This window comes from Marasmius oreades, chromosome 1, assembly GCF_018924745.1.
Source record: "Marasmius oreades isolate 03SP1 chromosome 1, whole genome shotgun sequence".
In the NCBI taxonomy this organism is placed as follows: Eukaryota; Fungi; Basidiomycota; class Agaricomycetes; order Agaricales; family Marasmiaceae; genus Marasmius; species Marasmius oreades.
Window position 1 is genome coordinate 2783777 of NC_057323.1, and position 16060 is coordinate 2799836.

General features: G+C 47.4%; 7 protein-coding genes across 7 annotated transcripts; 4 read left to right on the forward strand and 3 right to left on the reverse strand.

Annotated features, from left to right (window-relative positions):
* Positions 1-62: 62 nt before the first annotated feature.
* Positions 63-2231, reverse strand: E1B28_000878 (uncharacterized protein). The gene is made up of 8 exons (XM_043146757.1): positions 1575-2231; positions 1303-1465; positions 1215-1239; positions 1056-1152; positions 891-1003; positions 551-828; positions 466-487; positions 63-415 (listed from the first exon to the last, which is right to left on the reverse strand). The coding sequence occupies exons 1-8, from the start codon at positions 2105-2107 to the stop codon at positions 285-287; spliced, it is 1362 nt and encodes a 453-aa protein (XP_043015462.1). The 5' UTR covers positions 2108-2231; the 3' UTR covers positions 63-284.
* Positions 2232-2607: 376 nt separating this feature from the next.
* Positions 2608-3814, forward strand: E1B28_000879 (uncharacterized protein; the record flags this gene model as incomplete). Its single annotated transcript, XM_043146758.1, has 6 exons — positions 2608-2728; positions 2778-2824; positions 2883-3095; positions 3157-3432; positions 3483-3734; positions 3788-3814. The coding sequence occupies 6 exons, from the start codon at positions 2608-2610 to the stop codon at positions 3812-3814; spliced, it is 936 nt and encodes a 311-aa protein (XP_043015463.1).
* A 207-nt stretch (positions 3815-4021) lies between these two features.
* Positions 4022-6884, forward strand: E1B28_000880 (uncharacterized protein; the record flags this gene model as incomplete). The annotated part of the gene is made up of 17 exons (XM_043146759.1): positions 4022-4285; positions 4339-4378; positions 4430-4467; positions 4516-4530; positions 4585-4747; positions 4805-4871; positions 4918-5010; positions 5064-5139; positions 5191-5258; positions 5309-5435; positions 5514-5658; positions 5710-5816; positions 5867-6003; positions 6056-6197; positions 6248-6421; positions 6474-6558; positions 6613-6884. 17 exons carry the CDS (start codon positions 4022-4024, stop codon positions 6882-6884), a joined length of 2013 nt encoding a protein of 670 aa, XP_043015464.1.
* A 60-nt stretch (positions 6885-6944) lies between these two features.
* Positions 6945-7663, reverse strand: E1B28_000881 (uncharacterized protein). The gene has a single exon (XM_043146760.1). It carries the CDS (start codon positions 7651-7653, stop codon positions 7078-7080), a length of 576 nt encoding a protein of 191 aa, XP_043015465.1. The 5' UTR covers positions 7654-7663; the 3' UTR covers positions 6945-7077.
* Positions 7664-7792: 129 nt separating this feature from the next.
* On the forward strand, positions 7793-8957 carry E1B28_000882 (uncharacterized protein; the record flags this gene model as incomplete). The annotated part of the gene is made up of 4 exons (XM_043146761.1): positions 7793-8243; positions 8316-8372; positions 8435-8682; positions 8730-8957. The coding sequence occupies 4 exons, from the start codon at positions 7793-7795 to the stop codon at positions 8955-8957; spliced, it is 984 nt and encodes a 327-aa protein (XP_043015466.1).
* A 387-nt stretch (positions 8958-9344) lies between these two features.
* E1B28_000883 (uncharacterized protein) lies at positions 9345-13047 on the reverse strand (the record flags this gene model as incomplete). Its single annotated transcript, XM_043146762.1, has 12 exons — positions 9345-10037; positions 10092-10799; positions 10851-10924; positions 10983-11368; positions 11417-11730; positions 11783-11916; positions 11966-12044; positions 12097-12214; positions 12266-12388; positions 12441-12562; positions 12643-12775; positions 12845-13047. The coding sequence occupies 12 exons, from the start codon at positions 13045-13047 to the stop codon at positions 9345-9347; spliced, it is 3087 nt and encodes a 1028-aa protein (XP_043015467.1).
* A 943-nt stretch (positions 13048-13990) lies between these two features.
* E1B28_000884 (uncharacterized protein) lies at positions 13991-15160 on the forward strand. Its single transcript, XM_043146763.1, has 5 exons — positions 13991-14150; positions 14209-14230; positions 14314-14573; positions 14628-14836; positions 14894-15160. Exons 1-4 carry the CDS (start codon positions 14086-14088, stop codon positions 14785-14787), a joined length of 507 nt encoding a protein of 168 aa, XP_043015468.1. The 5' UTR covers positions 13991-14085; the 3' UTR covers positions 14788-14836; positions 14894-15160.
* Positions 15161-16060: the final 900 nt, after the last annotated feature.

The following is a 16060-nucleotide window of genomic DNA, read 5'->3' on the forward strand; positions in this document are numbered from 1 at the left end:
AACCGTAACGGCATCACGGCAAGCCCAGGATCTGAAATATCCTCCAGCTTAAGTTGATTGTAACCAGATACACCGCAGCCAGTATTTAACGGCCTCATATTGTTCTACGGATCAATGATAATAGCTGAGTTTCTCATTCTCCCGGCCTGGGTAAATATTCGACATTGACGCTTACGGCCCAAGTTGTGGCATTGTTGCGTTCGCTAAGTAACTGATTGGACGAATTGGCAGATGTTTCTCAATATAACGCATGTCCTTATGACCCGGTTTTTCCAATTCGCTCGTCAGTTTGTAGAGTCCAACCCTAACTTCTCCATCAGTTTCCTCGCAGGTGCGCCAGTTGTTGGAGATAAATCCAATTCCCTTGAAGGAGGGAGCTCCATCAATTCCCGCACAGCTACAAGGACATCTTTTCCTGTAATGATCGTTATAAGCATGTCTCGGATGACTCCCAAAACTATTTACCTTCGTAAAGGACCTCATAAATCTGGTTACCAATTCATTCGTTGAGCATTTTATGAACCGACTCCAAAACAAGAATGGCACATACGAAGGTTGCAATTGGGGCTTGGATGCCTAATTCGTCCACAATGATTTTCACACCCTTCGCCGTAGAGACTCCTTCCGCAACACTCCCAAGCGTCTTGGTGATCATGTCGAGAGGTTCACCTTTCCCCAACCGATATCCAACTGTATAGTTACGGCTGTTGGGCGAATTACATGTCAAGAATAGGTCTCCGATACCAGCGAGACCCAAAAATGTGAGAGGGGAAGCACCATAAGCGGTCCCGATGCGAGTCATTTCTGCCAACCCACGGGTAATGAGCACTATCCGGTTTGCAATACATCATTGGCCATGAGTTGACGTGTAAGGCCGGAGATTTACCCACTAGCTCTGGTATTATTCTCGAAGCCGAGGCCGTCGGCGGCCCCAGCTGCAATTGCGTACACGTTTTTGAGAGCGCCAGAGAGTTCAAGCCCAATGGGGTCGTTCCCGGTGTAACTAAATGAATCGTGAGCAACACACGGAGAAGTGACGTGAGTCGAGAACATACCAACGAAAGTGTGGTTGATGGAATAGTAAGGCCGCCCTGTCCGCTTCCGATTCAGTTAATGAGGCGACGGAGACTGAGGTTGGCTGTCTTTGTACAACTGCCGGAATACGAAATGGACATTATCTTGAGTGTTGAAGTGTCATTTCAAAGTTGACGAACCTTCCTTAGCAAATGATGGACCTGACTGCACCATATGAAATGGCCCCCGTGATAAGTGAGCGTATACCCAAGTGAAATGAAGACGTACAATAAATGTGGCAGCCTTGGCGACATCAGGGCCACAGGTGTCTGCAATAATTTCCAGAGTCAAAGCATGTGTTCCCACTTCAATACCCTTGTTAACGAAGATCAATAGAGGTCGGCTTTCCAGATTCTTAGTGAAATGGAAGTGCATTTTCTTGAGTGTCTCCCTGTAGTGAAAATAAAAAGTGAGCTTCTGCGGCAAATACGACTCCGACGCGCCTCAAAAACGGAATACACAGTGTCACAACAAGAGAGAAAGGGTGTGCGCTTACCCACCTGAGAAACTGCGTAGGTATGGCAAAGAGAACCACATCCATATTTTGTATGAATTCAGCATCTGGAAGCTCAGGTCCGACGGCAGTAATGTTGCGAGAGAAGTGGTGGTGCTTGAGATATTTTGGATTTCTATGATGTTCGTTGAAATGTTTCACTATTGCTGCTTCTCTCGCCCATAGATAAACTTCATGGTGTGAGTCCCCAAGGTGGTCAGCAAGACAACTGCCAAAATTTCCAGCGCCAAGAACGAGGACTTTGGAAGGGTGTTCGGGGGGTGTTGGCGGTGAGATGGGAGAAGGTGGAGAAGAACGCTCTATAGTGCTCATTATCGTCGAGGTCGATATTTGGGATGGGCTGGTCGTCGTTCTGAGTAAAAGTTTAGACAAAGCGTTGTATTTCGGGTAAACTGAGAGTCTTCTATGCTGGAAGCGCGATTGAATGCGGGTGAATTTAGAGCTATTTTCAAGACGTGTATGAATTGATATTGTATGAAGCGATCTTGAGGTATTGTTCGAGATGCGCGCAATAAGCATCCAGAGGGAAATGAAAGGTGAGAATGAGGGGGTAGTGTTTAAACTTGGAAGGAGTTAACGCATTCCAAAGCTTCAGAGGACGACGATACTGGATGCCTATCCACAACGTGTTTTTGAAATCGTTCCAGACTCATGTCGTAAGTAGCCTAAATAAGTAACATCAGCGCTCGCTTACATATTGTAGGTAGTTCGATTATCTCGCCTCTCAATTACGGGGGTAGAATACTGCAGCAGAATCTATGGCCTGGAAGAGCCATTCCAAACGTGCTCCACCATGTTACCTCCCAAAAATCTGGAACTAGAATCTGAAAAAAGTCTTATGATGGATAATTGGCGGTGTTGAATCACGTGAGGTGACTTCGCCACGTTCCCCAGCCTGAGCGGAAGTTCTTCTGTTCCCCCCTTCACCAACGCCCGCTCAAATGGCAGTCCAAGACCGCACCAACGAATTCAGAACATGTGTAGACTCTATAAGGAAACGTTCACCGCTTGCAACAGAAATGAAACAGAAGTTGCTGAATGGAAAGACGGGGAGAAGCAAAACCGAGTTTACTAGAATGGCGTCTGCGATAGGAAAGGACCTTAGCAGTACCAGCCTCAAACTTGGCAAACTTTCACAGTGTATGTATTTGTGCGCTCTTTCTATTCAATTTGTTGAGGTATCTTCTAGTGGCAAAGCGCAAAGCACTCTTCGATGATAAACCAGTAGAAATTAGCGTACGGGCCGTCATTCATACTCAGAAGTCCTGCGCCCTGAGTTATGCCCCATCTACAGGAGCTCACCTTCATCATCAAGCAAGATCTCGCAAGTATCAACAAACAGATATTGTCACTACAGAATTATGTCAAGCAGCGAAAGCAAAATGCCACCAAATCGGCGGAGGCGAACCAAATTCATGAGCATAACAATAATGTGGTGGTTCTACTGCAAAACAAACTCGCCAGTACGAGCATAGCGTTCAAAGATGTGCTTGAAATTAGGACACAGGTGAGTTTCATTCTCGTCAATGATATAATACATTGTCAGAATTCTCCTGTTGCTGTCACAGAACATGAAGGAATCAAGGGAGCGGACAGAAAAATTCATGTACTCAACATCATCCGCTGCAAATCAGGCGACTTCGAATTCAATGCTCTTCAATCAACGAGGAGCCGCCGATCCCATGAGTGACGGAAGTCCAGGCCGCTTAGACTCGAAGGGGAAAGGACGGGCCCCGCAGAATGGCGACTTACTTGCTTTAGATTTAGATTCAGCCGAGGAGGGCGTCGGGGGTTCGCAAAATGGAGGCAGTGCATTTATGCAAATGCAGTTAATGGAGCAACAGGTGGGCCATCTACTCAGTTTTTTTGAAGAATCTTTTCTCATTCCCTTTAGGATACCTACATACAGCAACGATCCACCGCTATTGAATCCATCGAAGCCACTATTGCAGAACTTGGTCAGATCTTTACTCAACTCGCCAACATGGTTGCCGAGCAGAGGGAAACGGTGCAGCGTATCGATGCGGATACAATGGACATCGTATCGAACGTGAGTGGGGCACAGAGGGAATTGCTGAAGTACTACGCTAGCATATCCAGTAATCGATGGCTCATGCTCAAAATATTTGGGGTTTTGATAGTCTTCGTGAGGCGTTCTTGCTACACTTACGACGAACGATAACTCACTGCGTTTTATAGTTCCTCGTTTTCATCCTGGTTTCTTGAACTGTATCTATTGGGCCGGACCCTCCTGGACATTTTTATAATTATGATCATTTCTGCAGAACACTTACAGTTATCCTTAGATACGTAGCATATATTCCATGGTTACATCAGGAAGTAATAGGTTGTGAAATTCATTCTGAACTATTTGGCCATGACTGGCGTTTGAGACGCGATACGCGTCTTTTTTCGTAACTATCGCTCACAACAATGGAAACACCTCAACCTCCACCCGACTTTGTCCTTCGTCCCCATCACATCGCTCTGTGCGCTATCTTCGTACTTGCCTACAAAGATTTTGAGTTCAAGGGCTTTCCGCCGCCCTTCCAGCTCCGTCTATATCGTCTGCTGCTCGATGAAGTTTCTGAAGTAACCAAACCAAGATCTGCCGCTTCACTACAAAATCTGCTGACGGGTTGGCCTGAGATTGACAATCAAGAAGCACAAAGAATGATCAGCTCCTTTTGTTCATTCGTAAGTACTCAGTTCAAGTATGGCCTACGATATGGTATTGAAGGAATTTCCAGAAATTAGAGTCAGCAGACCAGTTAGTCAATTTCTTTGCGGGTGGGCTTCCAATTCATTGCACTCGAATATCCATCCTGAGGCTTAGTCCAGGCGTACCTCCATTGTTCATAGAGAAGAGCGACGAAGACGTACGTCCTATTACTCATGGTGCTATGTTCCTGTTGACACCTCAATAGGAACCTTCTATCTTTGTAAACTAATGTAACCTCTGTTTCATCGTTCCCAGCAATAATCAAACGTTGTAGACACCAAGGTCAATCTTCGGGTATTTCTGTCGGCGATGTTTTGTCGGATTCTTGAAGCTCTCCGTTCCTGGGGTCATCAAACTTCGTGAAGATTTCGCGTTGTGGTGGAGGGGAAAACCGAACGAGGGCTATGATCCCATAGCGAGAGATAAATTGAACCATAGTGAGTGGCACGACCCAGGTATGTATATTCGAAGGCTTGCTGACATTATGATCCTAGGTGGCCAACAGATCTTTAAGACCATCGATGATGCAGAACATTGGGCTTCCGCCGATTCTTATGAGCAGTAAGCATGCGATGTCCGTCAAAACTTCTTTGCTAAACCCTTGTAGGTGGTTGAAATCCTTAGCGACTGGGGATGAAACTATATCCGTCGAGAGCATCCGAAATTTTTTCGAACAACACTTTCACGATGGAAATGACTCGTAAGTATCCAGACGTAGCCGTCCTTTTGATGCCACTGACCACAGTTCCGAAGGGGTTTACGCCAACACGGATTATTGAATCTCTGTCGCATGCATTTCATCCGGGCTGAATTTAGTGCTGCTCGAAAGGTCTCGCGTCTTCCATTGATCACTTCCTCGTACTGAACAGCGTACCTCCAGCTTTTGTTGGAAGCCATTAATGTCTCTCGGACATCTGGTGATAAGCTGACATTACAGCAGTGTATGAGGTATGATATTATCCGGCCCTTCATTCGAGCTGTTGAGTAACGCATTTTAGCCTTCTCCATCGCTTTCCACCAGAAGAAGGTCAAGAAGAGCGACGACCTCCTTTGAATGAGGTACAGCCTCACCTTCATCCATTGGAGATTCTATATGATGTTAAAAAGCTAATGGACGAGAAACACGTGCGTGTCACTACTGCCGTCGCCTTCCTTCCCCCTCCCTCCTCCATTCCTTGACTACTAAATAACTTTGTTGAATAGGAACAGCCCTTGACAGCATCTTTCAGTAAAATAGTGCAGGCTATAGGGGTCTACGACTATTGGTTCGAGCATCGATTTAGCACGCTACGCGATACCGACCAATGGGCACAACATGCAGTCCAGGCGGTGGTGTGGAATGCAGCCGGTACGTCGTTTGCACTTGCTTCGTGTACATTTCCCATTCATGAGAATCCAGGTTGCGAGGAACTCGGAAGCATTGAGTGTGACACTGTCATCGCTTTTACACCCAAAGGAGGTGATGACAACAACCGACTGACGTGTATCCTCAATCAAGCGTACAGGGTTTGTTTCCTATATTGACTCATAATTGTGCTGAGCCTTTTTCCGACCAGCGCGCTCGCCAGGGATTCTATGAAAATGCTTTGGCTATGCTCCTTGAACCCTGTGTATGGAAAGGACTCGCAATCTCTGACTATGGACTATGGGCTCAAGAAGTATGGCACATCCTCGCTTTGAGAGCCAGTAGGCGGTGCGCAAGACTCGACCATTTACCAACTCGAACTGATCGCATACTTGCACAGTGGCCAGCACCGACTATCTCGCGAGTATATTTTACCGAGGCGCCCTCCCGGCGACTTCAATCCCAGACACTATTTGCACAAAGTCCCATCCTCAACTAACAATAAGATTGCCGATCCCCTCTACGAGGTCATTCAAATGAAGGTATGTAGTACTTCTTCTTTCTATTGGTTGGATGCTGATGGCTGGTCTAGGAATGTGACCATGCCTCAGTTGCCATTGAACCACTCCTGACTGCTTTGTGGCATGCTGAGTTCCTCTTCCGTATACATTACTATCGAACGGGGATGATTTTATTGGCAGATGTGGGCCTTGAATTTGGGCTTTCACGACAATGCAAACGAATGGTGGAAAACATTATGCCTCAGGTTTGAAGTTTTGCCGTGCGTTCGTGACGCACTGATACCAGCCTCCTCCAAGGTCATCACCGGAAAAGACGTCGAGCAACGCGCACTAGCCGCGTTCACCCTGGCACGCTGTACCTTGGCTTGCGATGATCGTACCGGTATGTCTTGTTTGTTCTGTCTCCTTCGGATGGACATGAATCATTTCTTCACAGCTAATTCCTTGCAAGATGTTGTATACTGGTTAGCTATGGCGGAGAAGGATTATTTGACTCTTGAAATGTACCGCTCGGCCACCGACGTGCAATATCTGCTGTCAGTGGTATATCACAACCTGGGTATGGAGACAGAGCGAGATGGGGCCGCTCAACGACACATCGAAACCGAAAAAAAGCAGAAACAGGCCGAAGACGCGCCAATGGACGATATAGTGGCTATCTTGGATGTGGTATCGAGTGTCGGTGTCGCACTCTCTCTGTCTCGCTGACTACATAACACAAAGCTCCAGCAAGTCCCGTACCATTATTATCGTGTAACAAGGCTCATCATGCAATTTCTTATTTAAATATTAATGCTGCCCAACGAAACCTGGGTTGGCACTATATAGAAATTTAGGTTGCTTCCTTGGATGATCTTGAACATTTCCTACACAACACTTTGAACCCCAGAAAAACCCACCGCTACCGTCTTCCTTTACCCTTCACCAAAGTGAATCCATCTTCGTCGACCTCTGGCTCTTCCTTCTTTTGGGGCTGATGTTCGATAAGCTGAGGCGCTGTTTCTTCGTCTTCGTCCATGTCCTCGTCCTCGTTATCTTCACTATCGTCGTCCTCCCAATCGCCATCTTCGTGGACTTCTTGTATCTCAGTCACTTCCTTTCGACCTTTTAACTTATCAGCTTTCTCCTCCCATTTCTGCACTAAGCTCTCCCCCCGACCGGCATGAACTTCCTCCCACATGGTCACCACCTCTCTTGCTACGTTCTCTGCACTTCCATCCTCAACCATGATGTCGAATTCATCTGCCAGAACCTGTAACAGGAGCTCTTCGATGTATTGGTCGTCGGGGGTATCAGATTCTTGTTCAAACGTATCGACGATCGTTCCATACAGCCATTTGCACTTGTCTAATGTATTCGGTCCACCCCATGATTCCTGGATAGCTGATCGAAGTATGGTCCATGTTGAAAAGAGAGCGATGACTCCACGAGTGAACAGGACTGTGGTCTGAGGAACGGTTGTTGTGGATGTACTCATCTCATGATCATATGTATATACTGTATGTGAAAAATTTCCAAAGAAACCGTGGCCCGCGTCAACAGATCCCTCATCCTAGTCTGACCCGATAATCTGGAAGCTCAACCGTGCATCGATATTGCCTCGTCAACTACGGAATATGACCTCTGATTCTAAACTGACAAAGAAGCAAAAGAAAGCGATCGCTTTCAGGGAACGCAAGAGTGAGAAAGCGCGGAAGAATGTTGATACGGATGGCATGGAGGGTAACGAACTACCTACCATGGAAGTTCAAGACAGCATTGATAACCAGGGTGATAAGATGGAAGGCGGAGAGGTGGGCAAGCCGAAGGGTATCGCGAAAGACAAGTCGCGGACAACGGAAGAAGCCCTATCGTCTGAGGAGAAGGATATGGCCGCTCGAACCACTCGAAATAAGAAGGGCAAGGACAAAGAAACGGTAGACGTTGAGAAAGGGGAGCTATCAAAGAAAACCAAAAAGAGGAAGAGAGATGGCGAACAACATGCAGAAACAAAAACGGAGGGCCACTCTACGTCTCCCAAACGCAGGAAAACCGAAGGTGGCAGGGCGAGACTGATATTATTCCTCGGTACGTGAAGGCTAGTAAAACTTGATCCATCGCTACTTACCTTGCTCATATATTCTTGTTCTCACACGACAGGTAACTTGAAATACACCACGTCTCAGGACTCAATACTAGCGCATTTTCAAGCGTGTGGTTAGTTTGCCATCGGTTGTTCAGATGCCATCCCGAAACACCTAACGCATAATTGCCACCAGATCCGCCTCCTAAGGTTCGGTTACTCACCCCAAAAGTAATATCCCCGAAATCGACCACTACGAAAACCAAAGGTTGCGCTTTCTTGGAGTTTGAGACCCCGGCATCACTACAGCAAGCTCTCAAGTTGCATCACTCAAGATTGGATGGACGGACGATCAACGTCGAGCTCACCGCCGGTGGAGGAGGAAACAGTGAAGCTCGTCTCAACAAGCTGCGTGAACGAAATCAGAAATTACACGGCGAACGAGTAAGTATACCTCTCCCCTAGTTGCACTCAGCCTTAAAATTTGGCAGAAAACGGGCAAAGCTAGCGAAGGAAGCATCACTTCTAGCGTGTCCGAATCACAACGATATTCAGCGACATCGGGCGTCGGAGATGCACCCGTGAAGAAAATTTCTTGGGCAGTTGGAGATACTGTGGCAGATGGGCCCACTCATCGGGGTGGCAAGAAACATAAGAAGCAGAGGGTACGGGAACCTGCGAAATGGGGGACGGGTGTCAATGCAATTCCCGTGGGCTAATTTACTAGCGGGGGTCGGATATACTAGAGTCGTCCAAGTTTTAGTGTACCCTTGCGAGCTCGGAGTCGGGCTGCCGTCGATACGAACACCGTGCTTCTGACAGACTCATTAAATTTCCAATTGCTTTGCGTATGTAAGTACTGGACTGGAATTACCTTCGTCAAGGGAGAGAATGGCGACTGGTAGACAACATAGTTTACAATTGCAGAAAAAAATAGCAGTGGAAGAGATGCAGAAATAAAAACAGTTGTATTTACGGTGCCAAAGAAGAGAAGATCATGAAGAAAAGCAGTACTCGCGCAAATTCAGAGCGTTGGTAGGAAAGATTTTTTGAAAAATGGTTGAAAAGGGCCTTGAGAAAATGAACGAGTAAAGATAAAAGGAAAATTAAGAAAGATGATAACCTTTAATGGGTTCACGTCGAACCCAACGAGTGTTGTAATTCCCAACGTTGCCATCGGCAGCGTTAGTAGCAAACTCGCTACAATTTTCCTCTCCATATCCCCCGTTGCTGACCGGTACGTGTGTCTCCCTTCGTCCTTGTCGGTGAGTACCTTGTCGGATGTACCCGTGCCGTGGATGGAAACCACCATCTCGACGCCCACGCTTGCCCATGTTCCCATGCCCGTCGTACTCGCGAGAGGCATTCACGTTCGCATTGATTGGGAAACCGACAAGAGGTGGTCCTAATCGAGCGCCTCCTGGGTGCGGAACCCAACTCGGCGCATTTCCGCCAGTTTGCTTTGGTACTTGAATATATCCTGGAACAGGAGCGATCCTGAGTGGTGCCTGGCTAGGGGCGGTGGGAGGATATGGGGACGGTTGAGGGTATTGAGACCAAATTCGAGGAGGTTGAGATTGCGGAGGAGCTATGTTTCCATTCGCCGACTGATGCATGTAGTTGTCCAGAGCATCTTGACGATACACTGCAATAAGGGTACCCTGTTCGCCTTGGATAAAACCTGAGGGTACTACCGGCGGTTGTGACTGAGCGTGTGGTGGTGGTGGTGGTGGTGGTGTTGACTGCTCAGCCGTGTGGGGCGGCCTAAGGTGGTAAGGTGCAGGATAAGGGACATAGTGCTAGAGATACATGTCAGTCGCAGGGAAGAGAGGCAGAACCCAGAACCCACATACACTGTATATCGGCCAGTGGTTTGGCGCAGTGGACGTTGTACCATTAGTACCATCCGAGCCAGATAGATTGGTATAAGGAGGTTGAGTGGGATTTGGTATCGGATAAATCGGATAGCCAGGAAGGTAAGGCATCGGATATTGCACTTGTGGGGGATATGGTTGTACCCACGGCGGTGGAGGATAATAGCCTGCGGTCGGATATACTGTTCCACCGGGGACGCTCTCCGACCCCGACAGGGGAGTTGATGGCGGGGGCGTGATGCCCGTCGAATGGGTGTCCTGTGAATGGACATCTACTTCGTACCACTCACGATAACGTTCGGGTTGAGTAGTTTCAATGGGATGCGGGGAGCTGGATTGGCAGAGGTTGGGGAAATCAATACTATCCTGCTTTTCGGGAAATTTTCTATCCGTAACCTGTTCGAGGCCATCCGCTCCGGCCACTCTGGGCAGAACAATACTCGACTCGGCTGTAAAGGGTTTAGATTCCTGCGTGCGGGTCCTGTCTGCCGTGGACATAGACATATCCGACAAGGAGTCCCCAGACCTGTCCGCAAAAGTATGCTGCGGTTGCAATTCCTGGCGAGGAGGGTGGTTGGCAACCTGGAGGAACCGTCCGCGGCCACGGCCTTTCATGAAAGTCGCTCTGGAGGGGTTGCATTCTCGGAACTGTACTCGCATAGCTCGACCTTGATACACCCGGTTATGCTAGTAATATATGAGATAGATTTGAGGCGGGGGGCAAATCGGAGGCCAAACCTCTTGTTGTATTGCTCGAGCTGCTGACTCCGTATTGTTGAATTTCACAAATGCGAACGCAGCCTTGCCGCTCGCTAAACACACAAGATGGTTGTAGATGTCGATCTCAAACGCACCATACAAAGCGCTTACCTGGGCGGACTATCTTCACGTTCTGCAACCCTCCGAACCTTTGAAAATAGTTCTGGAGCTTGGCTTCGTCCCAGGCTCCTGGTCCATGCATATCAAGTCCCCCTACAAAGAGCGTCGAAGTGTCCACGACTTTCTCCATGCTGGTACGTGGGTTATGCAAACGGAAGTTGTAATCGTCGTTGTCTACTTCCCTGATTGAACGGCCATCGGTGCTGGTTGGCGTCAACAAGAAGGCGGAAGCGGGCGACTTAGGCGTGGACGTAGTAAGAGCTGTTGCAGCAGGTAAATCCAACTCGACCTCCTCAGAAAGCGGGCTTGGGCAAGATACTACCGCCGCAGAGGTGACCTCGAGCTCGTTGCACATCTCAGTCCCTGCCGTAACAGGACTTAGCGGACGTGAGTAAGAGGCATACACTGCAACGATCAGTACTTACTCAAAATTCTGTACGTTTTCCAACGTTTCGGAAGAGAACATAACCACAGAGTCTTCTTCGGCGTCACGGAGAGGAAAATCGGACCCTGCCCACGTCGATACGTTTACTTGATCCGCTTCCTGTATGTCAGATTTCCAATCTGGTGGCTCGAGAGACTCGCAGGAATTGCCGTGGCGCGATTGCTGGGTTAGCGGACAGTCGGTATATTTGGTCGATTGCAACATGCTGTGCACAGGACGTCCCGTACGATCGAAGTGGGATGGTGCAGAAGCATGAGCCCAGCTGATCTTAAAATGGGGTACTTTACGAAGGGTCTATGAGAGGCTAATCAATTATCAAAGTCAAAAAGATTGACCATGAGCCTACCATCAGTGCGTTGACGCAGTCATCACGGTGTTCCCATTTTACTTCGAAAACATGATTATCCATCACAGATTTGCGAGGAAAATTGTGCGGAGCAGGAAACAGAGTCCACTTGACGATTTCTTCGTCAGAGAGACCTGTGGGTCCTATGAGCGAGTATGGTGCCAATCAAACACAACCATTTACCTTCGGGAAAAGTACCGGATGGCCAATAATGTTGAAAAGTCTCCAATGCACCAAAATGAGTACAAATGGTTCGAAGGGTCTAAATATTAAGGATCACAACGGCTGGACATGTGAAAGAGAGGAAGGATGACCTTTTCGTCGAACATCAAAGGCTCGATGTGTAGGTCATGTTCAACAGATGGCTCCTGGCTTTGCCTTGCCTTACGTTCTAGCTCAACAGCCACTTCATTGTAATGGATAGTTTGGGTTCTACATGTCATAGAATCAAGATCAAAAGAGGGGCAATAGCTAGTTACTTGCCTTGATTGTCTGGACCGAGATATCCTCATGGCGCGAGGGAGATCAAGTTCAATAATCGCGTTCCCAGAGATATTTCTGGCTTCAGCGCTGTATTCCGGAACCGTGACGTGATGTTGAGGAGTGCTATAGTACTCATGTGAGGAGGCCGATAATAGATGGAATCGATAACACTGACCAGTAGGAAATTAGCAAGGTTCTGAAGGCCCTAGCTTGCTCATAGCGCAGATGTCTCCCCATGAATGGCTTAGGAGGATTTGAATGAAGCGTGTGGATTAGTCTGGCGGCGGAGGCAGCGTCCTGAGTTAATAAATCAATGTTAACGAAAGTAAAGGCGTGGCATAGAAATCAATGCGCATATATATGGGGGAGAGACCAACCTGACACTGTACAAAGGCACAGGCGCCACCTTTGTTGTCGCGAATAACTTTGACGCACTTGACCTCGGCATGTTCTGCCAAATGCTCTGAGAGCAGTCGAACGAGCTCATTATTGTCGATATGTGGGGGAAGACTGGACAGGATATGGTTGCCCGGAATTAACAACTCTCGTGGAGAGCGACATAAACAAAGGCTTTCTCACCTTCCTACGAAGACACTGGCATCGTGAGGCATCTTCTCATGCTTACGGTTGACAAAAGACGCGTCGGGCTCGACGGTTCTGGCGTCGGAATCCGGGTAGTCTTGAACGAGAGCGCCCTCACTTTTGGGAGAAGGAGGAGGAGATGAAGGGAGAGAATCAAAACGAGTCCCCCACTGACGGGGACGAGGAAGCTGGCTGGGCATAGTTGCAATTAGTGATTAGAGATGGATGAGGATGGCGGTAGGAAAGAAAGAGGGTGGAGGAGGGAAAGAAAGTGTAATAGTTGCCAAGTTTGGACGGATCGAACATATATGAGTATCGAACAGAAAACAGAATCCGAGACTATCCTGGACCAATTATTCAAAAACCAACCAAAAAGAGCAGATCAAACGCGCCGGTTCGCGCCGGTTCGCGCCAGTTCTTGCACCAAAAACGCACACGTTTAACGTTGGCCGACGGGCGACGATCTGCTCTGCCCTAGTTGGGTCCTGTTTAGACCGCTAGTACCACGCCAATATCCTTCCTGTCATGTCAAGAAGCCATAGCCGAGTCGGGAACTTTCCCCAAGTACTCCTTTATCCTCTATCTGCAATGTCGCCTCGCAGGTCTTCGCATCGCTAGGGGATCGACGGGAAAGATTGGTCTCGAAAGACGATGTTGATACACAAAGTTCAGCCGCTCCTTTTCGTTCCATCTCTCTAGCCCATTTTTCCATTATTTTTTCTCTGGCTCGTATCTCTGCTGAATCTCAAAGCAACCATTTAAGGATAAATAACAGGACCCAGTATCCTTCTGTGATGTGCGAGCGATGCTTCTTCACGCCAGTTCTGTCGGTCCCGAGAGGCTCCGTTTCGTCCGGTAATTTGCGCCTTGTTCCTATTATTCATTCTTCTCCTTTGGTCAACAGGATTTGAGCTCGATGTCGCAAGGACAGACTTCCTACATCGAGGACCACTTGAGTAAGTCAACAGACCGAGAAGGATCAGACCAATGCTGGAGCCATCATCAGTACGGAAGACTTTCCCGAAAGGCAAACGGTAGATATTCAATCGATAGCTGAGCCAGTTTGTAGAAGGAAGCACCAAATCGAAACAGCGAACAACGTAAAACCTGACAGACTAAGAAAATTGATCCAATTTCAAACTCCGCCCCCTTCCCTCCTTCCAGTCAGCATTCAAATATTCAGATTCCACGAATCCTCTTCCCCAACCTAGACACGTCTATTTTCTCCAACTTGGAAAATGTCTGATGATGGTTATGGTGGAGGTGGAGGTGCAGCAGACGATTATGACTACGACGGCCCTAGGTACGCTCAACCGACTCATATATTTCTACGACAGGAAAAGTTATATCTTTACCATTAGTTACGCCGAAGATGCTTTCGTTGTGTGTATTTCTATGCCTTTGAATTTCTTAATATCAATCGTCCTCAACACTGCACGACCCTCATGATGCGAAATTCAACGTAGGACGACAGCTATGATCTACTTGCAAATCAGGACGTTGAAGGTCAACAAGGCGAAGAGGGCGCCGATCAAGGGCCTCATATAAATGGAATCAACGGGGCAGATCATGACCAAGAGATGGCGAACGGTGAAGACGGTCAACAACCACCTGTCACTACAAGTGCACTTGGGGAAAGGCAGCCCAACAAAGAACGCGTAACGACACCATACCTAACAAAATACGAGCGTGCACGGATTTTAGGGACGAGAGCGCTGCAGATCAGGTTAATGTTATCTTCAGCTGCACATAACAGGCGTGAACTGAAATTTCCATCTAGCATGAACGCTCCAGTTCTCGTTCCCTTGGATGGTGAAACGGACGCTCTTCAAATTGCCATCAAAGAATTGTCCCAACGAAAAATCCCCCTCATCATTCGACGGTACCTTCCAGATGGTAGTTTCGAAGATTGGAGTGTGTCGGAATTGATCACCGACTGAGATGTCATTTGGCGTTCTTGATATCGTTCTTAGTTTTCTTACATAGCACGTACGTGTCATATACATTGACGATAAAGACTTATTAAATAATAAAATAAAAAATCAGAATAAGTTCCTACACGAATATCGGAAAACCATCCTCCTTCCGAGACGCGTAACGTCGGTGGTCAAGATTGTTGCTTGTTGTGCCAGCGGGGATCGTGATGAGTTCTCAGTGAGGATGGACTGCTGAATTCCGGTTTCCGTCATAATGGGTAACTTGATAAACTTCCCCAACCTCCTTTCCTTCTAAATAATACACCCAGAACGTAAGCGTACAAGACAGGCTTTTTTACTATGTACTCATTGTGCATACCAAGCTCTGAAATCGCACAAGAAAGACAAGAAACGTCACTGGCGTGAAGAGTCTTTTAAGAGTCGTTCAACCTTTGCAACCGAGAAAAAGAATGGAACTCCAATTACTATCTCCATCAGTGGCCAAACTAACTGCCTGCATTCCCACCGTACCGACTGCGTGGTTTGGAACCAGCTCCATCAAGGTAGTCTGCACATGTACCTAGTGGCAATATTTTGCTTCAGAGGTAAGTGGACATAATACAGTGCAAGTATAGCAACAGACGACAAAGTGTGGGCTTAATCATTATAAGAGATCATAAACTTCCCGATAAGGCCTTATTTCCGCTTATCTGTGACATATTTGTGACAAAAAACTTCCTGATAAGCTTCCTAAGCCGTGACAAGGCGACCGTCCACTTATCAGGCCTGAAGGCCTGATCAATCGCCTTACAACCGGCGATAATGGGGCTCGGCTTATAAGCCCGGATCAAAATTTCCGACAATTAGGTGGTAAGTTGAATGTCCAAGGAGTCTGTCGAAATCCAAGTCCGCGAACTGAGGTTCCTCCCCATCGCGGTGAAGCTTGAAAAAGTACTTTACTAATCGCTTTTGTTTCCGAGTCACGACGACTCTTCATCACAAAAAATCGCGAATTGTGATATACTGTTACACAGTTTGTCACCACGTGTCAGGACGTTGAAACCAGATACTCCAATATCATTCATTATCTTTTGCCGGGCAGATTACCAAGTCAATATATTTTTCCATCATCTATCCGGTATGAATATTTTAAGTTGTCAAACCCTGAATGATCTCCAAAAGGAAATAATGTGGAGTTCATTCACTCCCGAATTTCTGACTTCGTCATCATAGCTAACAACTCCCCAATAATTTTTTTGTTTGCTTATCTCATAATGACTATAGCTTGCCTGATGTA

What these genes read in the sequence shown, in the direction of transcription:
- E1B28_000878 (XM_043146757.1), bottom strand. Translation starts at nt 2,107, where the DNA reads ATGCTTATTGCGCGCATCTCGAACAATACCTCAAGATCGCTTCATACA. An exon ending in CGAGAATAATACCAGAGCTA is followed by an intron (nt 829 to 890) that starts GTGGGTAAATCT and finishes CAAACCGGATAG; the next exon opens with TGCTCATTACCCGTGGGTTG. An exon ending in AAGCCCCAATTGCAACCTTC is followed by an intron (nt 488 to 550) that starts GTATGTGCCATT and finishes ATTGGTAACCAG; the next exon opens with ATTTATGAGGTCCTTTACGA.
- E1B28_000881 (XM_043146760.1), bottom strand. Translation starts at nt 7,653, where the DNA reads ATGAGTACATCCACAACAACCGTTCCTCAGACCACAGTCCTGTTCACT.
- E1B28_000884 (XM_043146763.1), top strand. Translation starts at nt 14,086, where the DNA reads ATGTCTGATGATGGTTATGGTGGAGGTGGAGGTGCAGCAGACGATTAT. An exon ending in TATGACTACGACGGCCCTAG is followed by an intron (nt 14,151 to 14,208) that starts GTACGCTCAACC and finishes CTTTACCATTAG; the next exon opens with TTACGCCGAAGATGCTTTCG. An exon ending in ACGCCGAAGATGCTTTCGTT is followed by an intron (nt 14,231 to 14,313) that starts GTGTGTATTTCT and finishes AATTCAACGTAG; the next exon opens with GACGACAGCTATGATCTACT.